The sequence below is a fragment of the Coregonus clupeaformis genome, chromosome 31 (genome assembly GCF_020615455.1).
Source record: "Coregonus clupeaformis isolate EN_2021a chromosome 31, ASM2061545v1, whole genome shotgun sequence".
Taxonomy (NCBI): domain Eukaryota; kingdom Metazoa; phylum Chordata; class Actinopteri; order Salmoniformes; family Salmonidae; genus Coregonus; species Coregonus clupeaformis.
The window spans coordinates 5603140-5628609 of record NC_059222.1 but is presented as its reverse complement, the minus strand read 5'-3'; the positions used below and the strand labels follow the sequence as shown (position 1 = coordinate 5628609).

General features: G+C 41.6%; 1 protein-coding gene across 3 annotated transcripts in view; it reads left to right on the top strand.

Moving 5' to 3' along the window:
* The first annotated feature begins 376 nt into the window (after positions 1-376).
* Positions 377-25470, top strand: part of LOC121547148 (dynamin binding protein) — a 53015-nt gene continuing 27921 nt past the window's right edge. For 2 of the 3 annotated variants that reach the window (XM_041858264.1, XM_041858263.1), the window contains exon 1: positions 377-2084. In XM_041858264.1, coding sequence (XP_041714198.1) covers positions 551-2084 — 1534 coding nt within the window. In that variant the 5' untranslated portion in view covers positions 377-550. Of the gene's footprint in view, positions 2085-14293; positions 14477-25470 lie in introns of those variants that run through there. The other variant, XM_041858265.2, reaches the window with a different exon arrangement.

Below are 25470 nucleotides of genomic sequence, written 5' to 3'. Positions count from 1 at the left end.
CCTTTTTCAAAATGTGTAAATGAAAGAAAAACAAAAGAGGATGGAAAAACAAAAGGAACATTATCTGAAGTGGAAGTTGCTTGGTGCCAAGTCTCACACACGCCAAAGGCATTCTCTTGAAGAGACAGTCTCCTTCCTCTGGAGAAGGAAATCTGCCCAGCCAGCCTGTGTTTTCCTACAAACATAGCAACTGACCAATGAAAACGCTGGGAGGGGCTGACTGTAATCCACCACTCATGTGACTATTAAATGATTTACCAAGAATGGCCCCTCCTTCCTTCACCTGCCCCTCCCCCATGACATGATTCACCGGGCTGGGGGGAGGGAAGGATTTAGTAACATAGAAACTGGGAGGTGCCTGAGCAGGGCAGTCCAGTTCAGGCAGCCCTGAGAGAAGGAGAGAGAGAGATAAAGAGAGAGTATGTCTGACAGGTGGTTAAGTCTCCCACAATGCTGTGCTCTGGAATGCCATCGTTTGAGGAGGTAGAATAAGCCATCACATCGTAGTAGGAGCAACAGCAGCACTGAGAGCTGGATCAGAAACAGCACCATGAAGGGCCAGGTAGTTAATGGCCACCAGGCTGGGTTTGGACCCTTGGACTGGAGCTGCGGCACTGGGGTGCCCCCTCGGAGGGGCAAGAGTGTGGAGGAGTTGGGGAATTGTGGCTGGGCCAGGGAGAGGATGGTCCGTCTGCAACAGCTCCAACAACTACAGCAACTACAGTTCCAGCAGAAGCAGCAACAGGTGGTTGGATACCACTGCTATAAGCTAGCTCCAGCGCCAGTGCTGGCCCCTGTACCGGTGGCAGCTCCAGGGTCGGTGCCAACTCCTTGGCCAGGGCAATGGGACTACCAGGCCAACTTGAGGCAGGAGAATGCCTGTCGCCAGACCAGCTGGGAGTATGAGGACTATGACAGAGTGCCCTATAGAGACACTAGGCCTCAAAGCAGGGGCCTTTATTTACGCTCTGCCTCAGATAATGGCCACCTGGAACCCAGGAGAGTGCAAGAGTGGTCTGGTAACCATTGCTTCTACCCAGGCCCGGAGGACCACAACTACCAGGAGCACAACAGAGAGACACAAATCAAGGACTACAGTGATGTCCACAGAAGTCAGGCGCAGTATGACATAGAAAGGGACAAATATGACCGCAAAGAGGTGGAGTATCAATACAAACAGTGTGACCTCTACAAAGACAGAGATGGGGACCACTATGACTGCAAAAAACAGGACTATTGGGACCTGGAAAAGGAGTTTTATCAAGAACATGACCGTTATGATCGTCAAGATCGCAAAGAGTCAGACCAGTATGATCACACAGACCGGTACAACCCTAGGGATATAGGCCACCATGACCTCAAAGATGCTGACCGGTATGACCATAAAGATCAGGAATATTTTGACCACAGGAGACAGAGCAAGAATGACCACACTGAAAATTATTATTTGGGCTGCAGACAAGACAAAAGGAAAGAGGACCACTACGGAAAATACCACAATGTTCGGAGGGAGGATTATTATGACAGCAAGGAAGAACACCACTATGATCAGAAAGACAAGGATTATTATGACCGTAAAGAGAAGAACCATTATGAGCGCAGAGAAAATGACCACTATGACCACAAGAAAAAGGACCACTATGTTCACAAGGAAAAGGACCACTATGTTCACAAGGAAAAGGACCACTACAATGACAAAGGAAAGGACCACTATGATCGTAAGGAAGACCATTACAGGGATTTGCGATCGTTATCCATGGACTCCAGGTATGAGGAATACCCCGCCAATGGCAGTGGGAAGCACAGTGAAGAATGGGTTGAGGACCAGTACCACAAGCAGCCCGAACAAGAGCGACGGTCCTACGAGGACCCTGTCACCTTCGACCGTGACCTGTGCCACAACAAGGACAGTGAAAATGGGTCCCAACTGGATTCTGGTAGCCTCATGGGGAATGTGAACCACCCCAGACGGGCACGTAAGCCCCTCTACATGGGCTCCCTTGACCGTAACAGTTTCTACAGGAAGACCGCCCCCAGCTCTCTGAAGAGGTCAGAGTTCACCATCAACAGGAAGCAGAAACAAGGTAAGCATCTGTCTGCTGGGAAGGAGTGAGGTATGTAAAGTAGGTAGATGCCAGACCATGGGGTTACAATGAATTATAGGAAGTTCCCCTCTTTATTGCTGATCTAGGATCAGCTTTCCTGACACCAATCCACTGAGCTCTTACAAAACAAAGCAGTGTTTTTGGGGAGCAACCCACCCACACCAGCCGCCCAGCAACAACGAGTCACCATGGTTCTGAGAACCACATCCCTAAGGGGCTCAGTTAATATCCACTCACGAGTGGATCATATGAAAACTTCACCAAGATTGAATTGTGAACCACGATTGTAATGTGAAGTGTCCTGTAGTTTCCAATGTCTCGACCTCAGCAAAATGACCTTTAGTAGCACTGCAGGTCTAAAGTGTTGGGGCCTTAATGAAAACGTTGCGTACATACAAAATATACCCCAAAAAGAAGTGTGCAACAGTTTTCACGCAAAAGTTGGCATTTATAAAAACTGAAACTTGACATTAGAATGTTCTTACCTCCACGCAAACTTTAGACCATGCCTACGAAAAATGTATAGTATTGCATTGAAAGCAGGCAAGTAAGTATTTTGTGCAAAAGGGGGATATGATGACACACTTATTCATAAAAAAAACTAAAAACAGGAAAATATAATAATAAGATTTGCTGTTAGTGAGAAGAGCGAAAATCTTTTAATTTTATCATTGCAATCTAAAATAACGAATTATTTTATTTCCATGATCATTGTAGAATAAATTCCTTATCTTTTCTGACTGTGATGGAAGTAGCCTATACAACAAATAAGGATACTATTCATCCCACCTCTTATTTAATTGGACCTACTTCACAGTAGTAAATAGATAAACTAGTTCAAGTATTTTGCTCTATACAATCCTGATATTTAGTAGGCAACGTTTATAAAGAGGCCGAGGTGCTCACTCACTCTCCAGGCATGTGTGTGTCAGACAGCTTGTAGCGCGAGGTGGTTTCGCCTATTGTCTTAGGAAGGTTAACCTGAAAGTATTTTAGGGCAGGGGAACCAGTCAAGCAGGTTACGTTGGTTTTTGCTGTCTCTCTCTCTCTCTCTCTCTCTCTCTCTGTCTTTGTCTCGGTCTCGGTCTCGGTCTCTGTGTGTGTTTGCTTTCAAATCTGCATAGAAGTAGTGGCATTTGTCAACAACCTGTCTCTTGCTCAGTTGTATCACATGACTCATTCCATTGCTGTCTTAAAGGGATAGTTCACCCAAATGATTAAATGACATATTGGTTTCCATACCCTGTAAGCTGGTTATAGACAAGGTATGACACCAATCCATGCTTTGTTTGTGTTTACCTGGCCACAGTTTCCATAGGCACAAATCCAATGCAAGTACGCTTTATTTTGTCATTTGGGTGAACTATCCATTTAATGGTGGGGCTGCTCTTAGACGCTCTGTCAAAGTAAGAGCTTGTCCTGGCTGGATGGAATGTCTAAATGCTGTGGCAAGTGTTAAGCACCTCAGATTGCCATAGTATCACCGTTCAGGTGAAGTGAGTGTGTGTGTGCCTAAATATGTCAGAGCAAGAGAGCACTTCTCCTCAGGAGTTTGTTTCTTCTCAACACAGCCTGGGACCAGACAGAACTCACTACCTTCTCTTCCCTCCCAAACACACACACTGACCATGTTTTTCCAACCAGTAATCCCTAACGTCAACATAGTGAGGAGGAAGAGAAGGTAGTGAGTTCTGTTTTGTCCCAGGCTGTTTTGAACATTAGGGTGACTCCTCCACTGAGAGACTGAATTTCAATTTGCAAGTACCAAGAGTGTGCGCGCGCCCGTGCGTGTGTGTTGGTCGGTCGAGGTGCCTGTTGCTGGTCTCCGTAGTAATCCATGAGCAGCTGCTGCTGCTGAGGGGCAGATGGGGGATTAAGCAGAAAATCCTTAGACAACATTCTCACAACATTCTGGTAACATTCTGTCGAAGGGCCAGCCTGGCAGACAAATGCCCCAGGTCTTGAGCCGAGGAGGGAATTAGCCAGTTAATGTAGGTCAGAAACACAGCACAAACTCTCTGACACAAACACTGACATCTGCAAAAGTCTCTCACTCTCACTATCTCACACACACACACACACAGGCAGTATTTATGTTACATGTATTTGAAATAACTTAACTAACTGCTGGTACACTCCCTAATTAATTTTTACACAAATTAACGAGCTAGTTAGCACATTATCTTGTGAAAAATGTCGAAGTAGCTAGCGAAGATTTGGCAAATAACAGACTATAATGTCTTCTACAGTGGCACTTACTTTGCGATGTGTAGAATACAATCACTCGTCAGGGGTGATTTCTTCTAAACAGCTGATCAGTGATAGATCAGTGATACTGTTGTAAATTTCCTGCACTAATTTTTGAGAGTTGATACAAAAGTTTCATATCGATACGAAGCTTAGACTCTCCTATTTATTTTTATTGATCTATATATATCACCTTCTGTTTTTAAATTTCATTTATTTGTATTTTTATGTTCGGGTGTGAGGCGAACCAAGGCCCGTGGACCTCGGGGGCCGCTTGGGGAACTTAAAAAAACAGCAGTATTTCTTAAGTTTCCAGCGCAATGCAAAACAACTTATCTTCTCGCGTGCTTGACTATGATGTTGACTGTCTTTGATTTTTACAGTGTTCTAAAGTTTAATTTACCATAGGAATCAAAATCTACATAAGTGTATCGCAAGAGGAATATTGCTGTGTGTTTCTCAAAACACTTCTCAATACAGGTTTTGATTGAATAACACCCGGTATTTGTAGTATCATCAATTTCATTTGCTGAACTAGAGCAAATCACTTGTCTTGTTCACAAAAATGGGAAGAGCGGTCGTAAGAAACTGAGTTTGAGGTAACTCATGCAAGGATGACACATTCTTGCTCCACATAGAATTCTAAATCCTGACCTTGAAGCTTAAATTCAAACTTCCACGTCTAACTTGGAAATTAGACTATTAAAACTATTGTCATTTCATTTGACCTTCCATAAAAGTATTGTTATCAGTGTGTAAAATGATTGGTGTCAGCATATTTGATTTCCTGCAAGTACTTTGCTTAATGAAAGTTACTTCACAGTGCATGTTTTGAAACAAACATCGGTGGTCTTAAGTGGATTTGTAAGTGGATAGAAGAAACGCTGGTGCAACTCATGCTTGGGTGTGTGAATGCCCCTGTACCCTACTTCAGAGACACCCAACAGCATTTGGAGTTCTCAGTAGAGTAAACTAGAGAGCCAAAATTGACCTTTTGACCTTTAAGCTGTTGGAGTAAACAGGGGTATCCTACTGTCCAAAATGTGGAGTGTCGTCCTTTCCTGTGGCCCATCTCACTGCTTGCTGAAACCAGTGTGGTGGAAGTGTAATTATACTGTGGGCTCCAAGGAGTTGGCCCATGTTTGTTTTACTTTCCCAGCTTTTGTGAACTTGTAGGGTCCATAATTATGAACTCTTGCTTACATATCAGGTCGAAACATTTTGGAACAAATATGCTAGCTGTTAGCTTTTCCCATTGAAAGACATGTCACAATTAGCCGGCTTGCTACCACAAGTCACTTATATTTCCGGGAACAAATAAATCAACCAATGAAAGAAGTAGACGCCAGTAGCACACCAACCAATGGAATTTCCCAAAATAGGTCAACTTGCCCACCAGAGGGAGAAGCTTAAACCGCCGATCTCAAATCCTTTGTTTTGCGAGGTCTGAGACAACTGGACTGAGTATACCAAACATTAAGAACATGTGTGCCATTCAGCGGGTGACTGGGCAAGACAAAAAATGTAAGTGCCTTTATAATATAATAAGCCATTTAGCAGACGCTTTTATCCAAAGCGACTTACAGTCATGAGTGCATACATTTTTACGTATGGGTGGTCCCGGGGATCGAATATTAGGAAGATGTTCCTAATGTTTGGCATGTATCCTAGACTACTAGACAAAATTCAAAAGGTACATGTTTGCATCTATAACAAAATTCCATGTTTTTGCTCTTCACGCTGCTCGTTCATGTTGCTCGTGGGTATGCAAATGCTCCTGTTACCTGACTGTCTTTCCGTAACTTGTTGACTGGTGTTTTGCCTTACTGCCCCCGCAATTTACTGCTTGTACAGTTCCAGTCAAAAGTTTGGACACACCTACTCATTACAGGGTTTTCTTTATTTTTTAATATTTTCTATCTACAGCACCAGCTTGCTAGGTGGTCATTTCCCTCTTGTACAGTGTATGTGCAACCAGGATCCATACAGCGAGCAAGTCCTCCACTTTTCTCTCTGTTAACCGTACTGGTGTGTGATTCAGGTGTGTGTTGCTTGTCTGTGTTTGCCATTTCACTGGCTGAGCTTGTTTTCGGGAGGAGGAGTACAGGCTGTAGTGTGGGTTTCAAGTCCCCCTCACAACAGAAAAAAAAAACGATCTACAGCTGGTCCTCGAGTCAAATAACACATATCTGACGAAATAGATGATTATAATAATGCATATAAAACATTGGACATTTAAATGTACATGTCTATGAAATATATATGTAATATTATTAAAGCATGTTAGTGTGTTGACAAGGGAAAGAAGCCGCTCATTAAATATATTCGTAATCCTTATTTTCAAAGTGTTGGCTGCACTTCCTTTCTCAACACACTACAACCATAGTGGTTGCTGTAATAGTGCTATGCTCAGGCCAAAACCCTGATTTGTTTACATTTAAAATACATTTCTCAGATAAAAAAGCTAAGTTGTACATTTACCAAAGATTCAATAATTGTTGCTAGACAAGGAATCCTTGAAATGGGGCGAAAAGTATTAAGATCACTACTATCCCCGCCCTTATGGAGTGGCAGCGCAAGAGCTGATATCCATACTTTTGGAATATTTCTTGATAACAATGTTAAATAAAACATTTGGGTTATTGAGCCACAATGATGGACGCTGCACACTTAAGCAGACCAGGATCCAATTGGTCGGCCCCTGTGGATTTCTTATTGTCAATTGCTAGCAAAGCATCCAGGACTTATTTTTCTGTTAATAGCCTAAAAGAAAAGCTTTGACTATGATTTATCTGATAATTCAGCACGTTTCCCCTATCAGCAACCAGCCCAACATCATTGTGAGTAGGCTTAGAAGTTATTTCAGAGAAAGCCTCCTGAAAATTGTGATTAAATGCTTCAATTATGGCCAGTGTCTGAATTAATTTGTTGTGGCAGAGAGGAGGAAGTAGGGATATGACAGTTTTCCAGAATTTAGCCCATTACAAACCCGAAAGAGCAGTTACATAATGATCAGATTTAGCCTTTCTGATTTGTCTTACACAGTCATGCGTGCATACATTTTACATATGGGTGGTCCCGGGAATCGAACCCACTAATCTGGTATTACAAACGCTAAGCTCTACCAACTGAGCTACTATGATTCCTCAGTTGCTTAAAAGCTTGCCAGTACGGGTCTAACCCTGTTTTCCTGACCTTGGCCCACGCATTATCTCTTTTATGAATGACTTCTGATAATTCTGGAGTGTACCATGCATTCGATCTACCTTTAACCCTTAATATTTTGAAGGGAGCATGATTACCCACAATAGTATTGAAGACATCTGCAAAAAGGCTCAAAGCTAAATCATGTTCAGGGATAGCTGAAATACAATCAAGGTCACTAAAATAAAGATAATGTTTTTAAAAAATAACACCTGTTCACTGAGTTCACACAGTTCCTCTTTGTGATGACGCGAGGGCAATAGTCACTAATGTCTTTGGCGAATTCACCAGTAGAAACATATTTCTCTCTTGTATTCATTTAAAATCAGATCAATCAATTGACTTTGAAGGATCTTTCGGGTTGGGCCGTGTAGGCTTAGTCACCAGCCGGGTTAGGTTTAGATCATAACTCATGTCTTTTAGATTTTCTGAAGCCTGCATTTCCCAATCATCATTTAGGTCAGCCAGGATAATAACTTCTGATTTAATAAAAGAAGACAACAAACTAGGTAATTCCTTGAGTGCACAAAGGTTAGCCAAGATAGGACGGTAGACCCCTTTAACAGTTATGGATATATTTTACCCAGACAAAGGCTTAAAGATAGTAGCTAAAATAAAGGAATAATAAGGGAAATGGATTTCAGTAAAGAGACAAATAAATAATTGTTTATAAGTATGGCCACTCCACCACATCTACCCTGTCTGTCAGCTCTGAACACATTATAACCCTCAATATTAATATCAGAGTCCAGGATCCAAGTTTCAGTCAATACCAGAATGTCCTGATTTGTCTGCATAGCGGAGAACTTGATGTAATCCAGTAGAAATTGGAATGACCTTTCCAAGGTTAGCACAATAGGGCCTGAGGCCGCAGCTAGGGCTGGGGAGGTCATGACATTTTATCAGCCGGTGATTGTCAAGCAAGTAACTGCCGGTCTCACAGTAATTTACCGTTAATTAACATAAACACATTTAGCATATCCTGGCTTCCACACATAGCCTTCAAGGCACTGATGCAGACCTTTGGAACATCTACATTTAAAAAAAGTCTAATAAATCCATGTAATATAGCCTACACCATCACAATAAATCCATTATTTATTTTAGACAGGTCAAAAAAAAAACATGATATGAAGAAAATGTAGTCTATTTCAGAAGAACAGAATAGCATACTCTGAGTTGTCGTTATGTTAGGCCTTGATCTGGCAATGCCATATGGATGTGGGCTACACTAGTTCATTTAGCAGACAAGATTTGCTTAGTATTCCGTAGCATTATATATATGTTTTAAGTGTATGAAGAATACAATTGAACGTAGCTGAATAAAATAGAAGGGATATTTTCTCCAAACGATTTGAGGGACTATTCTGCGTTGAGCGGTTAACAAATAAACAGGTCCTCCTACAGTATATGCTTAATTTAGAGTTATTATGTCACTTTAGTTGTGATATAAATGTTGGGCTATATGTTTAGATTTTTAATACATTATAAGGCTGCATGATGTGACTCTAATGATGATTTGAAAAAAGTTGCATGAAAGGCATGAGCTCTACTTTTTTTTTTTTTGCAGGCTGTACACACTTCATCAGTCTCTCATTCACAATTTGACAAGCACTTGATAATGACTCGAATTTCCCGGCTGCATCCCCTTTGTGTGGCCGTAATGCCCCCTAAAAAAAATCCATGCCTTTTGCGGCCAGTGGCCGTTGTGCCCTTGGGATGAATATAATATGTATAATTCCCTGCTGCTTGCCGAAGCACCTCTCACTCACATGGCTCTCCTTCACGTGATTGGGTCTTTCTCACAGGCTACAAGTGAAGACAGACACATCGGGGACGCAACTGCGTGCATATTGAAGATATTGGAAGAACTGTTCACATTTACTTTTCGTCAGCCAACAAGATGAGTAGGCCTAACGAACAGCAAAAGCACTAGCCTATGTCAATCTACTATCCCCCCATAGTACAAAAGTTGACCTATTCTGTGAGAGAAATAAATATTCTAAACATAGTATAGGACAGTTGTGGGATGCGATAGATCCCGAATTAATACAACCACCAGCATCAAAAAAACCTGTTACGCAATGCTTTTCCCGTGGTTCATTTTCATGCCAGCCAGGTAGGCTATGCTCCTGTTGTAAAGAGAAGCAATGTGCTTAATATTAGGAAAGTTGAGAAATAAATATTGTAAGCCTGATGGATCCTCCTCTTTTTAATAGAGGCCACCACTCTGTTTTCTCGTGCAATTGCATAGCCTATAGAAATGATGCGCAACATGAGCTCATGGGCTCTCATTAAGTGTTTCATTAGATTTTCGATTACATCTGCATTGATGTCAGAGTGATTAGATTGACAATAGAGTGCTGAGTACCAGGCAGTTAGCAAGTTTGGTAGGCTACTAATGACCGTCAGCAGCATCAGAGCTTGGAGAAGGCTAAATACCATGACTAAGCGGTCACGTGGAATTTGAATGCCGTCATGACTTGTGACCGCTGGTGTGGCGGTAATACGGTCACCGTAACAGCCCTAGCCGTAGCCAATGTCAATATGAGGAACTCTCAGAGTAACCAATGATGGAATGTTATAAACTGATTTACATGGGCTTTGGTTGCTATCATGCAACAGCCCGAGCCCTTTACGTGATTTGAAAACCGAGGGGATATTCATGTCTATGGAATTCACATTTGAACTAAACGCACTAGGTGAGCAGACCACAGTGGGCTTCTCTTTTGAGCTAACAATAGCAGACCTAAGAGTGGAGTTCAAACGATGGGTGTAAGATTACAACTAAACCCTGTCAGTTTACGACGATAACAGTACGACGATAACGCTTAGAAAGGATGGGAGGTATTACCTGAACGGGGCTTGGTCTCTCGCTATGTCAATAGCGTAACACAGCCTTGAAATGTTAAGGCTCAATAGTACAAATATCTGGTACAGAGCGGGAATCTGTAATCTGGATTGTTCTTGAATTGCGGTGGCATTTGGGCATGGCATTTTGGAAAAAAAATGTAATCCATTTTTTGAGATAAAGATATGGCTGCTTAACCCTCATACTACCGATTGGGGTCATTCATTTTGACCCCAGAGGTATATTTATGATCATAGCCTAAAGGTGGTTTATTCCATTCTTCCCATTTTCATGACATTGTCAATCAATGTGTTCTTAACAAATCTAAAATCAGTGTTTAGTGTTTCTGTATCAATATGACCTTTGGGGTCATTTTGACCCCAGATAAAAACACCTAATTCTGCCTATAATAACTTGATTAATAGGACCTTTATTTGAATGTAGGTTTCTCGGGAGACATAAGGACAAGATATTCATACCTACAGAGGGTGAAGGGGGATCTGGATCAGTGGTTTTGACCAGATAAACAGATCAAATGCAGAGATATAGGACTCCATGTACTCGCCTAGGATCTACTTTTCTATACCACGTATCGTATGACTGTGTGCAAAACCAAAATAACCTTATTTTTGTGCATATAAAAATCTGCCAATGGTATACAAAGTCTGCCAATGGTATTACATACTTGATAGAACTTCAATACGGATACACTCTGAATCTGTAAAGAGAGCTGTATTGGTGGGTATTCTCCGAAAAGTTGTTATTCTGGAGGAAATCTAAAAGAGTATTTGAATCCAGGTTTCTCTGGAGATATAATAAGTTATCTATACCACCAGAGGGTGGAGGAGGACCCGTTGGGGTGATTTTGACTAGATAGATAGATCACTTGCAGAGATGGAGAACCTTATGTACTCGCCTATGGTTATAACTGGTTATAACTAGGTATGACAGTGTACAAAATCATAATTACTTAACACATATGCTTAGTTGCAGTCAGAACAGCTCATAAAAGTCTGTCAGTGGTATGAATACTTGGTACAACTGTAATACAGAAACCAGCTACCCTCTGAATGCACACATAGTGCTGCATTGGTGTGTATTCTCAGAAAAATATTTATTCTATGGGAAATGTTATATAAATAATTATATAATATCCTCCAATATTATGTATGTGCAACTTCTTATGGTATTTGGGTTGCTATAACATTTTGTTTGAAATGACTGAGGATTTAGGTAGGGGTAAGTAAATATAGAAAACTAAGGCATATTTCTGGTTATTATCGCTCATGATCAATGGATGAAAGACTCTTTGTCAATAAAATTAAGTATATTTAAAATGTTAAATGACCAAATTAATATTTACAAAAAAATTCTGAAAACCAAATGATACTACAATCAAATGATGGTAAATCAGCTTTTTTAGTACTCATGTGGATTGTACTTCGGGAAAAAGCTGCACATCGTTTTACAGAATATGCACATTGCTGTAATTTTGCTAAAATAATAATGTTTTTGTTATTTTTTTATGTCAGATAACATTATTTACTTTTCTAATGATGTTTTGATAAGAATTAAGTTGATATTTAGCTATGATTGCTTTTTCCAATAGTTTCAATAGTCAAAATGACCCCAGTTTGTAATCCATGTATTTAAAATATGTTGGTAGTATGAGGGTTAATGACTTTAAAATAATTTACAATTATGATAACATTGTGGAGTAGTAACACCAATGACACATTTTGAGGTAATTCAGGATTTTAAAATAAAAAAAATAAATATGCCATTTAGCAGACGCTTTTATCCAAAGCGACTTACAGTCATGCGTGCATACATTTTTGTGTATGGGTGGTCCCGGGGATCGAACCCACTACCTTGGCGTTACAAGCGCCGTGCTCTACCAGCTGAGCTACAGAGGACCACTTTCTTAAATGGAGGCTACAGATACTCCAATCTAAGGTCATTGACTCTTAAAAAAGTATTTACTAAAGTGAAATGATCAATCATTCTGCTCACAATGTAATTTCCCTTCATTTAAATTGAGTGGCACCAATGACTCTTAATTTAGACACACCAAATGATCAATGGAATCCTCAAATTAATGGCATACTAAAAGGGTGTCGTTAACCAATCATTTCCTTTAACATCAACCCCTCCCCCGATAACAGTTTGCCACCGGAGGGAATGCTCAAGGCCTATCTTTGTAATGAGTGATTTTCAAGGTGGTTACAAGTCGGTTGACATAAAACTTACCGACACATATTTGTAAAAATTAATTAATTAATTAATAGCCTTTGTTTTTATTGATCTAAAAAATATATTAAATACTTTTGTTTACTTTGTAGCATTCAAAATAGAAATCCCCAAAACATTTCACTACAACTCTACTCATCACAATTTGCCAAGTACTTTAATAGCCAAGTACTTTAAACAAAGCATAAACATAAAGGTTTGCAGTATAAAGGACATGCATTAGTGTTATCATTGCAAAAGTGAGACGTCATATGCCACCGCAATTCAAGAACGATCCATCTACATAAATATTTTCAATTTATTTGCAGTTTGCACAGCAAACTGAAACGTCTAAAACTCCAACTCCATACATTATCACAAAAGATAAGAAATGTGCATGCTGAATTTTGGCATTGTGACTAGACCTCTACACTTTTTTTCCCTCAGCTTTTTTACTCTGTTCCACAATCTATAATTCCGTTCCAGCGAAGCCACTCCCCACACTCCAAAGCTTGGCTTGATATTAAGAGGCCCCCATGCTATTAGGGTTGCCACAGCAACAGGGCGTTCTTGTGTGAACTTTGGGCTGAGCACACAGCACAAATTGTGAGCGACCTTCGACTTCACATGGAAACACAAACTCAGCGGGTCATCTCTAGACAGTGTTGCACGTTCCACATAAAACATGACTCAGGAATTCAAAGTTCACATTTATCAGAAAAAATGTTTGTCTACACCCCCCAAAAAAATGATTTGTCTCAAATGAGTATGTCATATAATGTTGCCAACACATTCCTCTCTGTTCTTTATGATTTCAATGTTGATATGAGACACTTCAAAAATAAATGCTGCAAGTTTCTTTTAACAGCTACACAAAGAGAGAGAGAGAGAGAGAGAGAGAGAGAGAGAGAAATGTGAGACCTGTTTGATGAGATCCTCAAGAGCTTGATGGTATTCAGCCTGTTGGGGGCGGAGTTATTAGGCCTAGTTCCGATTAAAACACGGAGTCGGGTTTGCAAATCAGACTGGACCAGGCGTGTGTGTCAGAAAGGGAGTGTTGTGGGTGTTCATGTTGGCCCTGTCCAAAAACCACCCCTTCCCCCTAGACAGTGGGTCTATATCTGAAAACATTACACACCGTCAAATCCTTGCTTCCTCTTTCCTTGTTTCCTGCATTCCTCACCTCCCCTCTTTCCCACTTTGAGAGGGGAGAGGAGGACTGGAGGAAACAAGGATCAAGGAAGCAAGGATGAATGTTTTCAGATACAGCCTTGTTGCGTGTGTACATGCAGATATACACATCTTGCGTACCCTCTCACATCATGTGCATACACTGAACTGCAAAATGACGCCTAGCCCCTACTACACCCAGTCACTCCTGTAGATCTGAGAAGATTGGATAGATATATAATATATTATTAAGCATTATAGTAAAAGTTCTACAGGATTGGCTAGGGAGTAGGTTCTAAGGGTCTATTTGGTATTCAGAAACACTGACACAGTTTTTCTTCATAGACATGAATAATCCAGTCCAGATATAGTCCAGTTCAAGTCTTTACCGTGCGCCGGGATGTGCGTGCACTGGGTTGTGTCTAATCATGGAGGGTTTCCATTCATTCTCATGGTAATGTGGGAAGAGAATGGAGCCTATGCACTGAGATAAATAGAGAAACCCCTCCATGAGGTTAGAGCAAGACAGGGAAAATACAAGTGGGACTCTACTTTGCCTTTGGAGAATAGGCTACCTACGAATGACTGGGCTGGCTTGAACCTCTGTTTGTGGGAGTGTGTGGGCATGCTTGTGGGGCAGTGTGGAGCAAAGGTGCATGCTTGGCTACAGGTGGGTCTCTCCCTTTCTGTCTCTTTCCCTCTTTCATTCACTTAAATGCTTCTCTCAGTGGAGATATCAATGTTAATGTCTGTCTTCACAATGATAGCAATATCTGTAAGTTCTAAGAATTTTTAAGAAAAGGGAAGTAATTTTTAAAGATAAATATGGTCTGTATCGAAATATCCTGATTTTAGTAATAGACTGTTCTCTCTGCTACCGCATGGCAAGCGGTATTGGTGCGCCAAGTCTAGGTCCAAAAGGCTTCTCAACAGCTTCGTCCCCCAAGCCATAAGACTCCTGAACAGCTAATCATGGCTACCCGGACTATTTGCACTGCACCCCCTCCACCCCCCATTTGCACTGCCCCCACCCCACACACACTATTTGCACTGCCCCCCCCACAACCCCACCCCACCTCAACCCCCTCTTTTACGCTGCTCCTACTCTGTTTATTATTTATGCATAGTCACTTTAACTTTACCCACATGTACATATTACCTCAATTACCTCGACTAACCGGTGCCCCCGCACATTGACTCTGAACCGTTACGCCCTGTATATAGCCTCCCTACTGTTAATTTATTTTACTGCTGCTCTTTAATTATTTGCTATTTTCTATTTTTTACTAATTTTATTTTTTTATCTTAAACTGCATTGTTGGTTAAGGGCTTGTAAGTAAGCATTTCACTGTAAGGTCTACACCTGTTGTATTTGGTGCATGTGGCAAATACAATTTGATTTGACAATATCCCATAATGACAGAGCAAAAACAGGTTTTTAGAGAATTTTGCAAATGTTAAAAACTAAACAAAATGAAATGGAACATTTACATAAGTATTCAGACCCTTTACTCAGTACTTTGTTGAAGCAGCTTTGGCAGCGATTACAGCCTTGAGTGTTCTTGGGCATAGCGTTACAAGCTTGGCACACCTGTATTTGGGGAGTTTCTCCCATTCTTCTCTGCAGATCCTCTCAAGCTCTGTCAGGTTGGATGGGGAGAGTTGCTGCACAGCTATTTTCAGGTCTCTCCAGAGATGTTCGATCGGGTTCAAGTCCGGGCTCTGGCTGTGCCACTCAAGGACATTGAGACTTGTCCCGAAGCCACTCCTGCATTGTCTTGGCTGTGTGCTTACGATCGTTGTCCTGTTAGAAGGTGAACCTTCGCCCCAGCCTGAGAACCTGCTCCAGAGCACTCAGGACTTCATCAAGGATCTCTCTGTACTTTGCTCCGTTCATCTTTCCCTCGATCCTGACTAGTCTCCCAGTCCCTGCCGCTGAAAAACATCCCCACAACATGATGCTGCCACCACCATGCTTCACTGTAGGGATTGTGCCAGGTTTCCTCCAGACCTGACACTTGGCATTCAGGCCAAAGATTTAAATCTTGGTTTCATCAGACCAGAGAATCTTGTTTCTCATGGTCTGAGAGACTTTAGGTGTCTTTTGGCAAACTCCAAGCGGGCTGTCGTGCCTTTTTACTGAGGAGTGGCTTCCGTCTGGCCACTCTACCATAAAGGCCTGATTGGTGGAGTGCTGCAGAGATGGTTGTCCTTCTGGAAGGTTCTCCCATCTCCACAAAGGAACTCTGGAGCTCTGTCAGAGTGACTATTTGTACTTGTATTTATTATGGAACCCCATTAGCTGCTGCCAAGGCAGCAGCTACTCTTCCACATATCGATAACACAAAATCCATGTGTACGTGTGTGTATAGTGCGTGTGTTTGTATGCATGTGTCTATGTTAGTGTTGCTTCACAGTCCCCGCTGTTCCTTAAGGTGTATTTTTATGGGTTTTTTTAATCTACTTTTACTGCTGGCATGCGTTACTTGATGTGGAATAGAGTTCCATGTAGTCATGGCTCTATGTAGTACTGTGCGCATCCCATAGTCTGTTCTTGACTTGGGGACTGTGAAGAGACCTCTGGTGGCATGTCTTGTGGGGTATGCATGGGTGTCTGAGCTGTGTGCCAGTAGTTCAAACAGACAGCTCAGTTCATTCAACATGTCAAAACCTTTCACAAATACAGGTAGTGATGAAGTCAATCTCTTCTCCACTTTGAGCCAGGAGAGATTGACATGTTAGCTCTCTGTGTACATCCAAGGGCCAGCCGTGGTGGGTTCTTGGTCACCTCCCTGACCAAAGCCCTTCTCCCCCGATTGCTCAGTTTGGCTGGGCGGCCAGCTCTAGGAAGAGTCTTGGTGGTTCCAAACTTCTTCCATTTAAGAATGATGGAGGAATTAGATTACTTCCCAAGCAAAGTATTTTTTTGTCTCCTCGGCTATAGAAGGTTGTAGCTCAGCCTCAATGTAAAATAATCTAAACAATGATATCCGCATATGCATCGGAGTCACATCTTTTACAGCCTTTTTCTAGCATAAACCATTGCGGACTAAAGTACTATTATAGATCACTTTATATTAACAGATTTGTTTTATTTTCTTTAAAATGTTAAGCTAACAATTGGTAGGCCTGTGCTTTTTGCCATTTTCTTTAATAAAAGATAGGCCTATGGCATACCCTCTCGTAAACAACAGACTTTCAGCACACTTATAGGGAAGGACATTCAACAAGCACAGCCCTTACACAAATGACTGATGATTGGCTGAGAGAAATTGATGACAAAAAGATTTTGGGGTCTGTTTTGTTTGGCTTTTTACATTATTGATCATAGTCTGCTGCTGGAAAAACTGATTTGTTATGGCTTTACACCCCCTGCTATATTGTGGATAAAGAGTTACTTGTCTAACATAACACAGAGGGGGTTCTTTAATGGAAGCCTCTCCAACATAATCCAGGTAGAATCAGGAATTCCCCAGGGTAGCTGTTTAGGCCCCTTACTTTTTTCAAACTTTATGTATGCGGATGACAACACTATACACGTCAGCTACTACAGCAACTGAAATGACTGCAACAATTAACAAAGAGCTGCAGTTAGTTTCAGAATGGGTGGCAAGGAATAAGTTAGTCCTAAATATTTCAAAAACAAAAAGCATTGTATTTGGGACAAATCATTCACTAAACCCTAAACCTCAACTACATCTCTTAATGAATAATGTGGAAATTGAGCAAGTTGAGGTGACAACTGCTTGGAGTAACCCTGGATTGTAAACGGTCATGGTCAAAATATATTGATACAACAGTAGCTAAGATGGGGAGAAGTCTGTCCATCATAAAGCGCTGCTCTGCCTTCTTAACAACACTATCAACAAGGCAGGTCCTACAGGCCCTAGTTTTGTCGCACCTAGACTACTGTTTGGTAGTGTTGTCAGGTGCCACAAAGAGGGACTTAGGAAAATTGCAGTTGGCTCAGAACAGGGCAGCACGGCTGGCCCTTAAAAGTACACAGATAGCTAACATTAATGATATGCATGTCAATCTCTCATGGCACAAAGTGGAAGAGAGATTGACGTCATCACTTGTTTTTGTAAGAAGTGTTGACAAGCTGAATGTACCGAGCTGTCTGTTTTAAACTACTAGCACACTGCTCGGACACCCATGCATACCCCACAAGACATGCCACCAGAGGTCTCCTCACAATCCCCAAGTCCAGAACAGACTATGGGAGGCGCACAGTACTACATAGAGCCATGACTATATGGAACTCTATTCCACATTAGGTAACTGATGCAAGCAGTAGAATCAGATTTTTTTGAAACAAGTAAAAATACACCTAATGGAACAGCTGAGACTGAAGAGAGACACACACACAAAGGTACAGACACGCGCATACGCATTGTAATATTGTTGTATGGTGGTATTATACATTTTGTATTGTAGATATGTAGTGGTGTAATAATGTTATATGATGGACTGTTTTTATCTTTTGTTTTAAATGTAATGTAAGTGCAATGTAATGCCGTTGGACCCCAGGAAGAGTAGCTGCTCCCTTGGCCTTATTTCTTAAATAGGAAGAAATAGGCTCCAACACAAAGCCCTGTTGTTGTTTGTAAAGTCAAGTTAAAATGAAGATGGTTGAAATTAATTATGCCTACTCGAATTTGCCTACTTTCAGCAACATGAGCTTTCCATTTCCGATTGATTGGGCCACGGCTGCTGCTTCAAGTTTCAGCAACACAATGTAAGTTACTCGAATCTGGCTTATTGTGAGGTCAATAACTCTGATAAATACATCATGGGCAAGAAACATATTGGTTTTATTTAAATCAATTATAGTAGTAGCAAGCTATCAAGGTTGACCTCCAGTCCTCCTTCTGATCTTCACCCTCTCCTTCTCAAACAGAACAGAACATAGGCTATAGGCTAGTCCATGCGCAATATATTAGAATTTTAGAAAAAGAAAAAAATTGAAATAACTGTCTACACAGCACAGCATTGGTTAGGCAGCACAAAAAAAGTTTTGATCAACAAGAGCAGAGCAGGCCGGGGTTCAGGGTTTGAATATCCATTGCAGTGTGCAATGCATCCTAGTTTTAGAGAATCAGAGATGAGGGGTGGCATCGGGCACACATTTATTTATATATATATATAGCCTAATAAGCAACTATTTCTAAAACACTGAGAAATATTGACATTTTACAAATTACATGGCCTTCCCCTGGACTAGATTTTTTAAAATACTAAACCCTCCCCTGGACTGAAATGTAAAAAGCATGACCCTCCCCCATTTTCCTCCAGGTACCCATTCTGTAAATTTCGATCCATCCCTTAATTACCCATTATGACACTGACTGTAACTCCTTGCTAAGAGTCTATGAGCTCACTGGCTGTAGGTGATGATGTGTAGAGTGTGCAATCATCAGCATACATAGTGGCAAATCATTTGTAAAAATAGAGAAGAGTAACAGCCCAAGGCAACTGTCCTGAGGGATACCGCATATCTGATGTTAGAGAAGCTTCCATTGAAGAATACTCTCTGAGTTCTATTGGATACGTAACTCTCCAACCATGTGATGGCAGGTGACGTAAAGCCATAACAAGTGAAAATGTTCAATAACAAATTATGATCAATAACATCAAAGGCTGCACTGAAAGCTAACAATACAGCTCCAACAATCATCTTATTATCCATTTATTTTAGCCAATAATCAGTCATCTGAGTCAGTGCAGTACAGGTGAAGTATATAGAACAACAAGACCTGAGCATGTAAGCAAAGTATCTAAATCAATCTGGACTACAAGGCAATAATACAAAAAGAATGTCATATGGGTGAAAAGTGTATTCCCTGCCCTGTCACATCCCATTGTTTGTTTCGCAACCCTTTTCTGTTTTTCCTTTGTAGCACTGATTCTGCAGATAGCTGCTAGTTCGAAGAGTTTTACTTGCATTGCTCACAATATGTAGTCGTCTCAACTACTTTGAGAAACTTACAGGAAAGTGCATTCAATCAAAGAGCTCCTGATAATGATTGATTTGTTTTGAACTGGAAGTGGGAACATCTGTGTGTGTTGGCTATATATTTTATATTATTTGTATTCCCTGGCAGGTAGTAGTTTCTTTTTTTTAAAGGACAGCCAGAGTGAGCCTCTCCCTACCACCTCTTGCATCCTAGGATGAGCAGCCAGAAGAACCACAGCCCTTGCACCTGACTTTCTGTAGTCCGTACCCTGACCATCTTAGCCACTGACTCAGTGAGCCAGCATTGTCAGACGCAAATGAAAAGCACATACCCTTCCCAGGAGCAACACCAGATGCACTGGGAGCTCGACTGGACCCATGAGACAGAAAGACAGCGAGATAGAGAAAGACAGAGAGAGCGCAAGAAAGACAGAGACAGACACAGAGAGATACACCGAGAAAGAGACACACACAGAGAGAGAGAGAGACAGACAGAGAGAGGAAGAGAGACTCAGAGCGAGAGAGAGAGAAATAAAGACAGGGAGAGAGAGACACATGAGACAGCGAGGGAGAGAGAGACAGACAGAGACACAGAGAGGCACAGAGACATACGGGGAGAGACACAGAGAGATGAGAGAGAGACAGATGAAGAGAGCGAGAGAGAGAGTGAAAGAAAGGCAGAGAGAGAGAGAAACTGAATGACACAGAGACACAGAGGGAGAGGGGGACACCGAGAGAGAGAAAGACAAACAGAGAGAGACCGAGACACAGATTGAGAGACACACAGCAAAAGAGAGACACAGAGAGAGACCGAGACACAGAGAGAGACCGAGACACAGAGAGAGACCGAGACACAGAGAGAGACCGAGACACAGAGTGAGACCGAGACACAAAGAGAGAGAGAGAGAGAGAAATAAAGAGAGAGACATACACAAAGACCCGGCCCATAACAACACAGCACTACTAGACCCGGCCCATCACAACACAGCACTGCCCACTACTCTAGGGTCGGGCAGAACACTGTCCTTCAGAGAAGTGCACCACATGATGCAGTCCACACCATGTATCATTCAGATCATCAGCCTACATATGCTGAGGTAACCTCTGGCAAAAGACACCTAGAACTATCCGAGATTTGAGAGGTGGCCAACTACTGCATCTAATATGCAGACTACTGGACTAGACAGACCCTTGAATTCACTCACACACACTCTCTCACACACACATACGTAGAAGGGGTTGCAGATTGCACTTGTACTTGTTTTTTGTGCAATCTTGTAACATTCTTATTGATTTGTTTACAACTATTTTTTATTTAATAATTACATGTAATGATGTGTATGTATATACAGTACCAGTCAAAAGTTTGGACACCTACTCATTCATGGGTTTTTCTTTATTTTTACAATTTTCTACATTATAGAATAATAGTAAAGACATCAAAACTATGAAATAACACATATGGAATCATGTAGTAACAATAAAGTGTTAAACAAATCAAAATATATTTTATATTTGAGATTCTTCAACGTAGCCACCCTTTGCTTTGATGACAGCTTTGCACACTCTTGGCATTCTCTCAACCAGCTTCATGAGGTAGTCACCTGGAATGCATTTCAAGTAACAGGTGTGCCTTCTTAAAAGTTAATTTGTGGAATTTCTTTCCTCCTTAATGCGTTTGAGCCAATCAGTTGTGTTGTGACAAGGTAGGGGGGGGATACAGAAGATAGCCCTATTTGGTAAAAGACCAAGTCCATATTATGGCAAGAACAGCTCAAATAAGCAAAGAGAAACGACAGTCCATTACTTTAAGACATGAAGGCCAGTCAATACGGAACATTTCAAGAACTTTGAAAGTTTCTTCAAGTGCAGTCGCAAAAACCATCAAGCGCTATGATGAAACTGGCTCTCATGTGGACCGCTACAGGAATGGAAGACCCAGAGTTATCTCTGCTGCAGAGGATAAGTTCATTAGAGTTACCAGCGTCAGAAATTGCAGCCCAAATAAATGCTTCACCGAGTTCAAGTAACAGACACATCTCAACATCAACTGTTCAGAGGAGACTGTGTAAATCAGGCCTTCATGGTCGAATTGCTGCAAAGAAACCACTACTAAAGGACACCAATAAGAGGAAGAGACTTGCTTGGGCCAAGAAACATGAGCAATGGACATTAGACCGGTGGAAATGTGTCCTTTGGTCTGGAGTCCAAATTTGAGATTTTTGGTTCCAACAGCCGTGTCTTTGTGAGACGCGATGTGGGTGAACGGATGATCTCCGCATGTGTATTTTCCACCGTAAAGCATGGAGGAGGAGGTGTTATGGTAAGGGGGTGCTTTGCTGGTCACACTGTGATTTATGTAGAATTCAAGGCACACTTAACCAGCATGTCTACCACAGCATTCTGCAGCGATACACCATCCCATCTGGTTTGGGCTTAGTGGGACTATCGTTTGTTTTTCAACAGGACAATGACCCAACACACCTCCAGGCTGTGTAAGGGCTATTTGACCAAGAAGGAGAGTGATGGAGTGCTGCATCAGATGACCTGGCCTCCACAATCCCCCGACCTCAACCAAATTGAGAGGGTTTGGGATGAGTTGGACCGCAGAGTGAAGGAAAAGCAGCCAACAAGTGCTCAGCATACATACTATGACAGACAAAATGAGAAAAGAAAATCCAGAAAATCACATTGTAGGATTTGTAATGAATTAATTTGCAAATTATGGTGGAAAATAAGTATTTGGTCAATAACAAAAGTTTCTCAATACTTTGTTATATACCCTTTGTTGGCAATGACACAAGTCAAACGTTTTCTGTACGTCTTCACAAGGTTTTCACACACTGTTGCTGGTATTTTGGCCCATTCCTCCATGCAGATCTCCTCTACAGCAGTGATGTTTTGGGGCTGTCGCTGGGCAACACGGACTTTCAACTCCCTCCAAAGATTTTCTATGGGGTTGAGATCTGGAGACTGGCTAGGCCACTCCAGGACCTTGAAATGCTTCTTACGAAGCCACTCCTTCGTTGCCCGGGCGGTGTGTTTGGGATCATTGTCATGCTGAAAGACCCAGCCACGTTTCATCTTCAATGCCCTTGCTGATGGAAGGAGGTTTTCACTCAATCTCACGATACGCCCCATTCATTCTTTCCTTTACACGGATCAGTCGTCCTGGTCCCTTTGCAGAAAAACAGCCCCAAAGCATGATGTTTCCACCCCCATGCTTCACAGTAGGTATGGTGTTCTTTGGATGCAACTCAGCATTCTTTGTCCTCCAAACACGACGAGTTGAGTTTTTACCAAAAAGTTCTATTTTGGTTTCATCTGACCATATGACATTCTCCCAATCCTCTTCTGGATCATCCAAATGCACTCTAGCAAACTTCAGACGGGCCTGGACATGTACTGGCTTAAGCAGGGGGACACGTCTGGCACTGCAGGATTTGAGTCCCTGGCGGCGTAGTGTGTTACTGATGGTAGGCTTTGTTACTTTGGTCCCAGCTCTCTGCAGGTCATTCACTAGGTCCCCCTGTGTGGTTCTGGGATTTTTGCTCACCGTTCTTGTGATCATTTTGACCCCACGGGGTGAGATCTTGCGTGGAGCCCCAAATCGAGGGAGATTATCAGTGGTCTTGTATGTCTTCCATATCCTAATAATTGCTCCCACAGTTGATTTCTTCAAACCAAGCTGCTTACCTATTGCAGATTCAGTCTTCCCAGCCTGGTGCAGGTCTACAATTTTGTTTCTGGTGTCCTTTGACAGCTCTTTGGTCTTGGCCATAGTGGAGTTTGGAGTGTGACTGTTTGAGGTTGTGGACAGGTCTTTTATACTGATAACAAGTTCAAACAGGTGCCATTAATACAGGTAATGAGTGGAGGACAGAGGTGCCTCTTAAAGAAGAAGTTACAGGTCTGTGAGAACCAGAAATCTTGCTTGTTTGTAGGTGACCAAATACTTATTTTCCACCATAATTTGCAAATAAATTCATTAAAAATCCTACAATGTGATTTTCTGGTTTTTATTTTCTCAATTTGTCTGTCATAGTTGACGTGTACCTATGATGAAAATTACAGGCCTCTCTCATCTTTTTAAGTGGGACAACTTGCACAATTGGTGGCTGACTAAATACTTTTTTCCCCCACTGTATGTGGGAACTCCTTCAAGACTGTTGGAAAAGCATTCCAGGTGAAGCTGGTTGAGAGAATGCTAAGAGTGTGCAAAGCTGTCATCAAGGCAAAGGGTGGCTTTTTGAAGAATCTCAAATATAAAATATATTTTGATTTGTTTAACACTTTTTTGAAACATGATTCCATATGTGTTATTTACATTTACATTTAGCGACTTACAGTTAGTGAGTGCATACATTTTTCATACTGGCCCCCCGTGGGAATTGAACCCACAACCCTGGCGTTGCAAGCGCCATGCTCAACCAACTGAGCTACAGGAGGAAATAACTGTTATTTCATTGTTTTGATGTATTCACTATCATTCTACAATGTAGAAAATAGTTTTAAAAAATAAAGAAAAACCCTTGAATGAGTAGGTGTTCTAAAACTTTTGACCGGTAGTGTGTGTGTGTATACAGTTGAAGTCGGAAGTTTACATACACATAGATTGGAGTCATTAAAACCACTCCACAAATATCTTGTTAACAAACTATCGTTTTGGCAAGTCCGTTAGGACATCTACTTTGTGCATGACACAAGTAATGTTTCCAACAATTGTTTACAGACATATTATTTCACTTATTATTCACTGTATCACAATTCCAGTGGGTCAGAAGTTTACATACACTAAGTTGACTGTGCCTTTTAAACAGCTTGGAAAATTCCAGAAAATGATGTCATGGCTTTAGAAGCTTCTGATAGGCTAATTGACATCATTTGAGTCAATTGGAGGTGTACCTGTGGACGTATTTCAAGGCCTACCTTCAAACGCAGTCCCTCTTTGCTTGACATCATGGGAAAATTAAAATAAATCAGCCAAGACCTCAGAAAAAAACTTTTAGACCTCCACAAGTCTGGTTCATCCTTGGGAGCAATTTCCAAACGCCTGAAGGTACCACGTTCATCTGTACAAACAATAGTACGCAAGTATAAAAACCATGGGACCACGCAGCCGTCATACCGCTCAGGAAGGAGACGCGTTCTGCCTCCTAGAGATGAACGTACTTTGGTGCGAAAAGTGCAAATCAATCCCAGAACAACAGCAAAGGATCTTGTGAAGATGCTGGAGGAAACAGGTACAAAAGTATCTATATCCACAGTAAAGCGAGTCCTATATCGACATAACCTGAAAGGCCGCTCAGCAAGGAAGAAGCCACCGCTCCAAAACTACCATAAATAAGCCAGACTACGGTTTGCAACTGCACATGGGGACAAAGATCGTACTTTTTGGAGAAATGTCCTCTGGTCTGATGAAACCAAAATAGAACTGTTTGGCCATAATGACCATTATTATGTTTGGAGGAAAAAGGGGGACGCTTGCAAGCCGAAGAACACCATCCCAACCGTGCTGGGGGTGCTTTGCTGCAGGAGGGACTGGTGCACTTCACAAAATAGATGGCATCATGAGGAAGGAAAATTATGTGGATATATTGAAGCAACATCTCAAGACATCAGTCAGGAAGTTAAAGCTTGGTCGCAAATAGACCTTCCAAATGGACAATGACCCCAAGCATTCTTCCAATGTTGTGGCAAAATAGCTT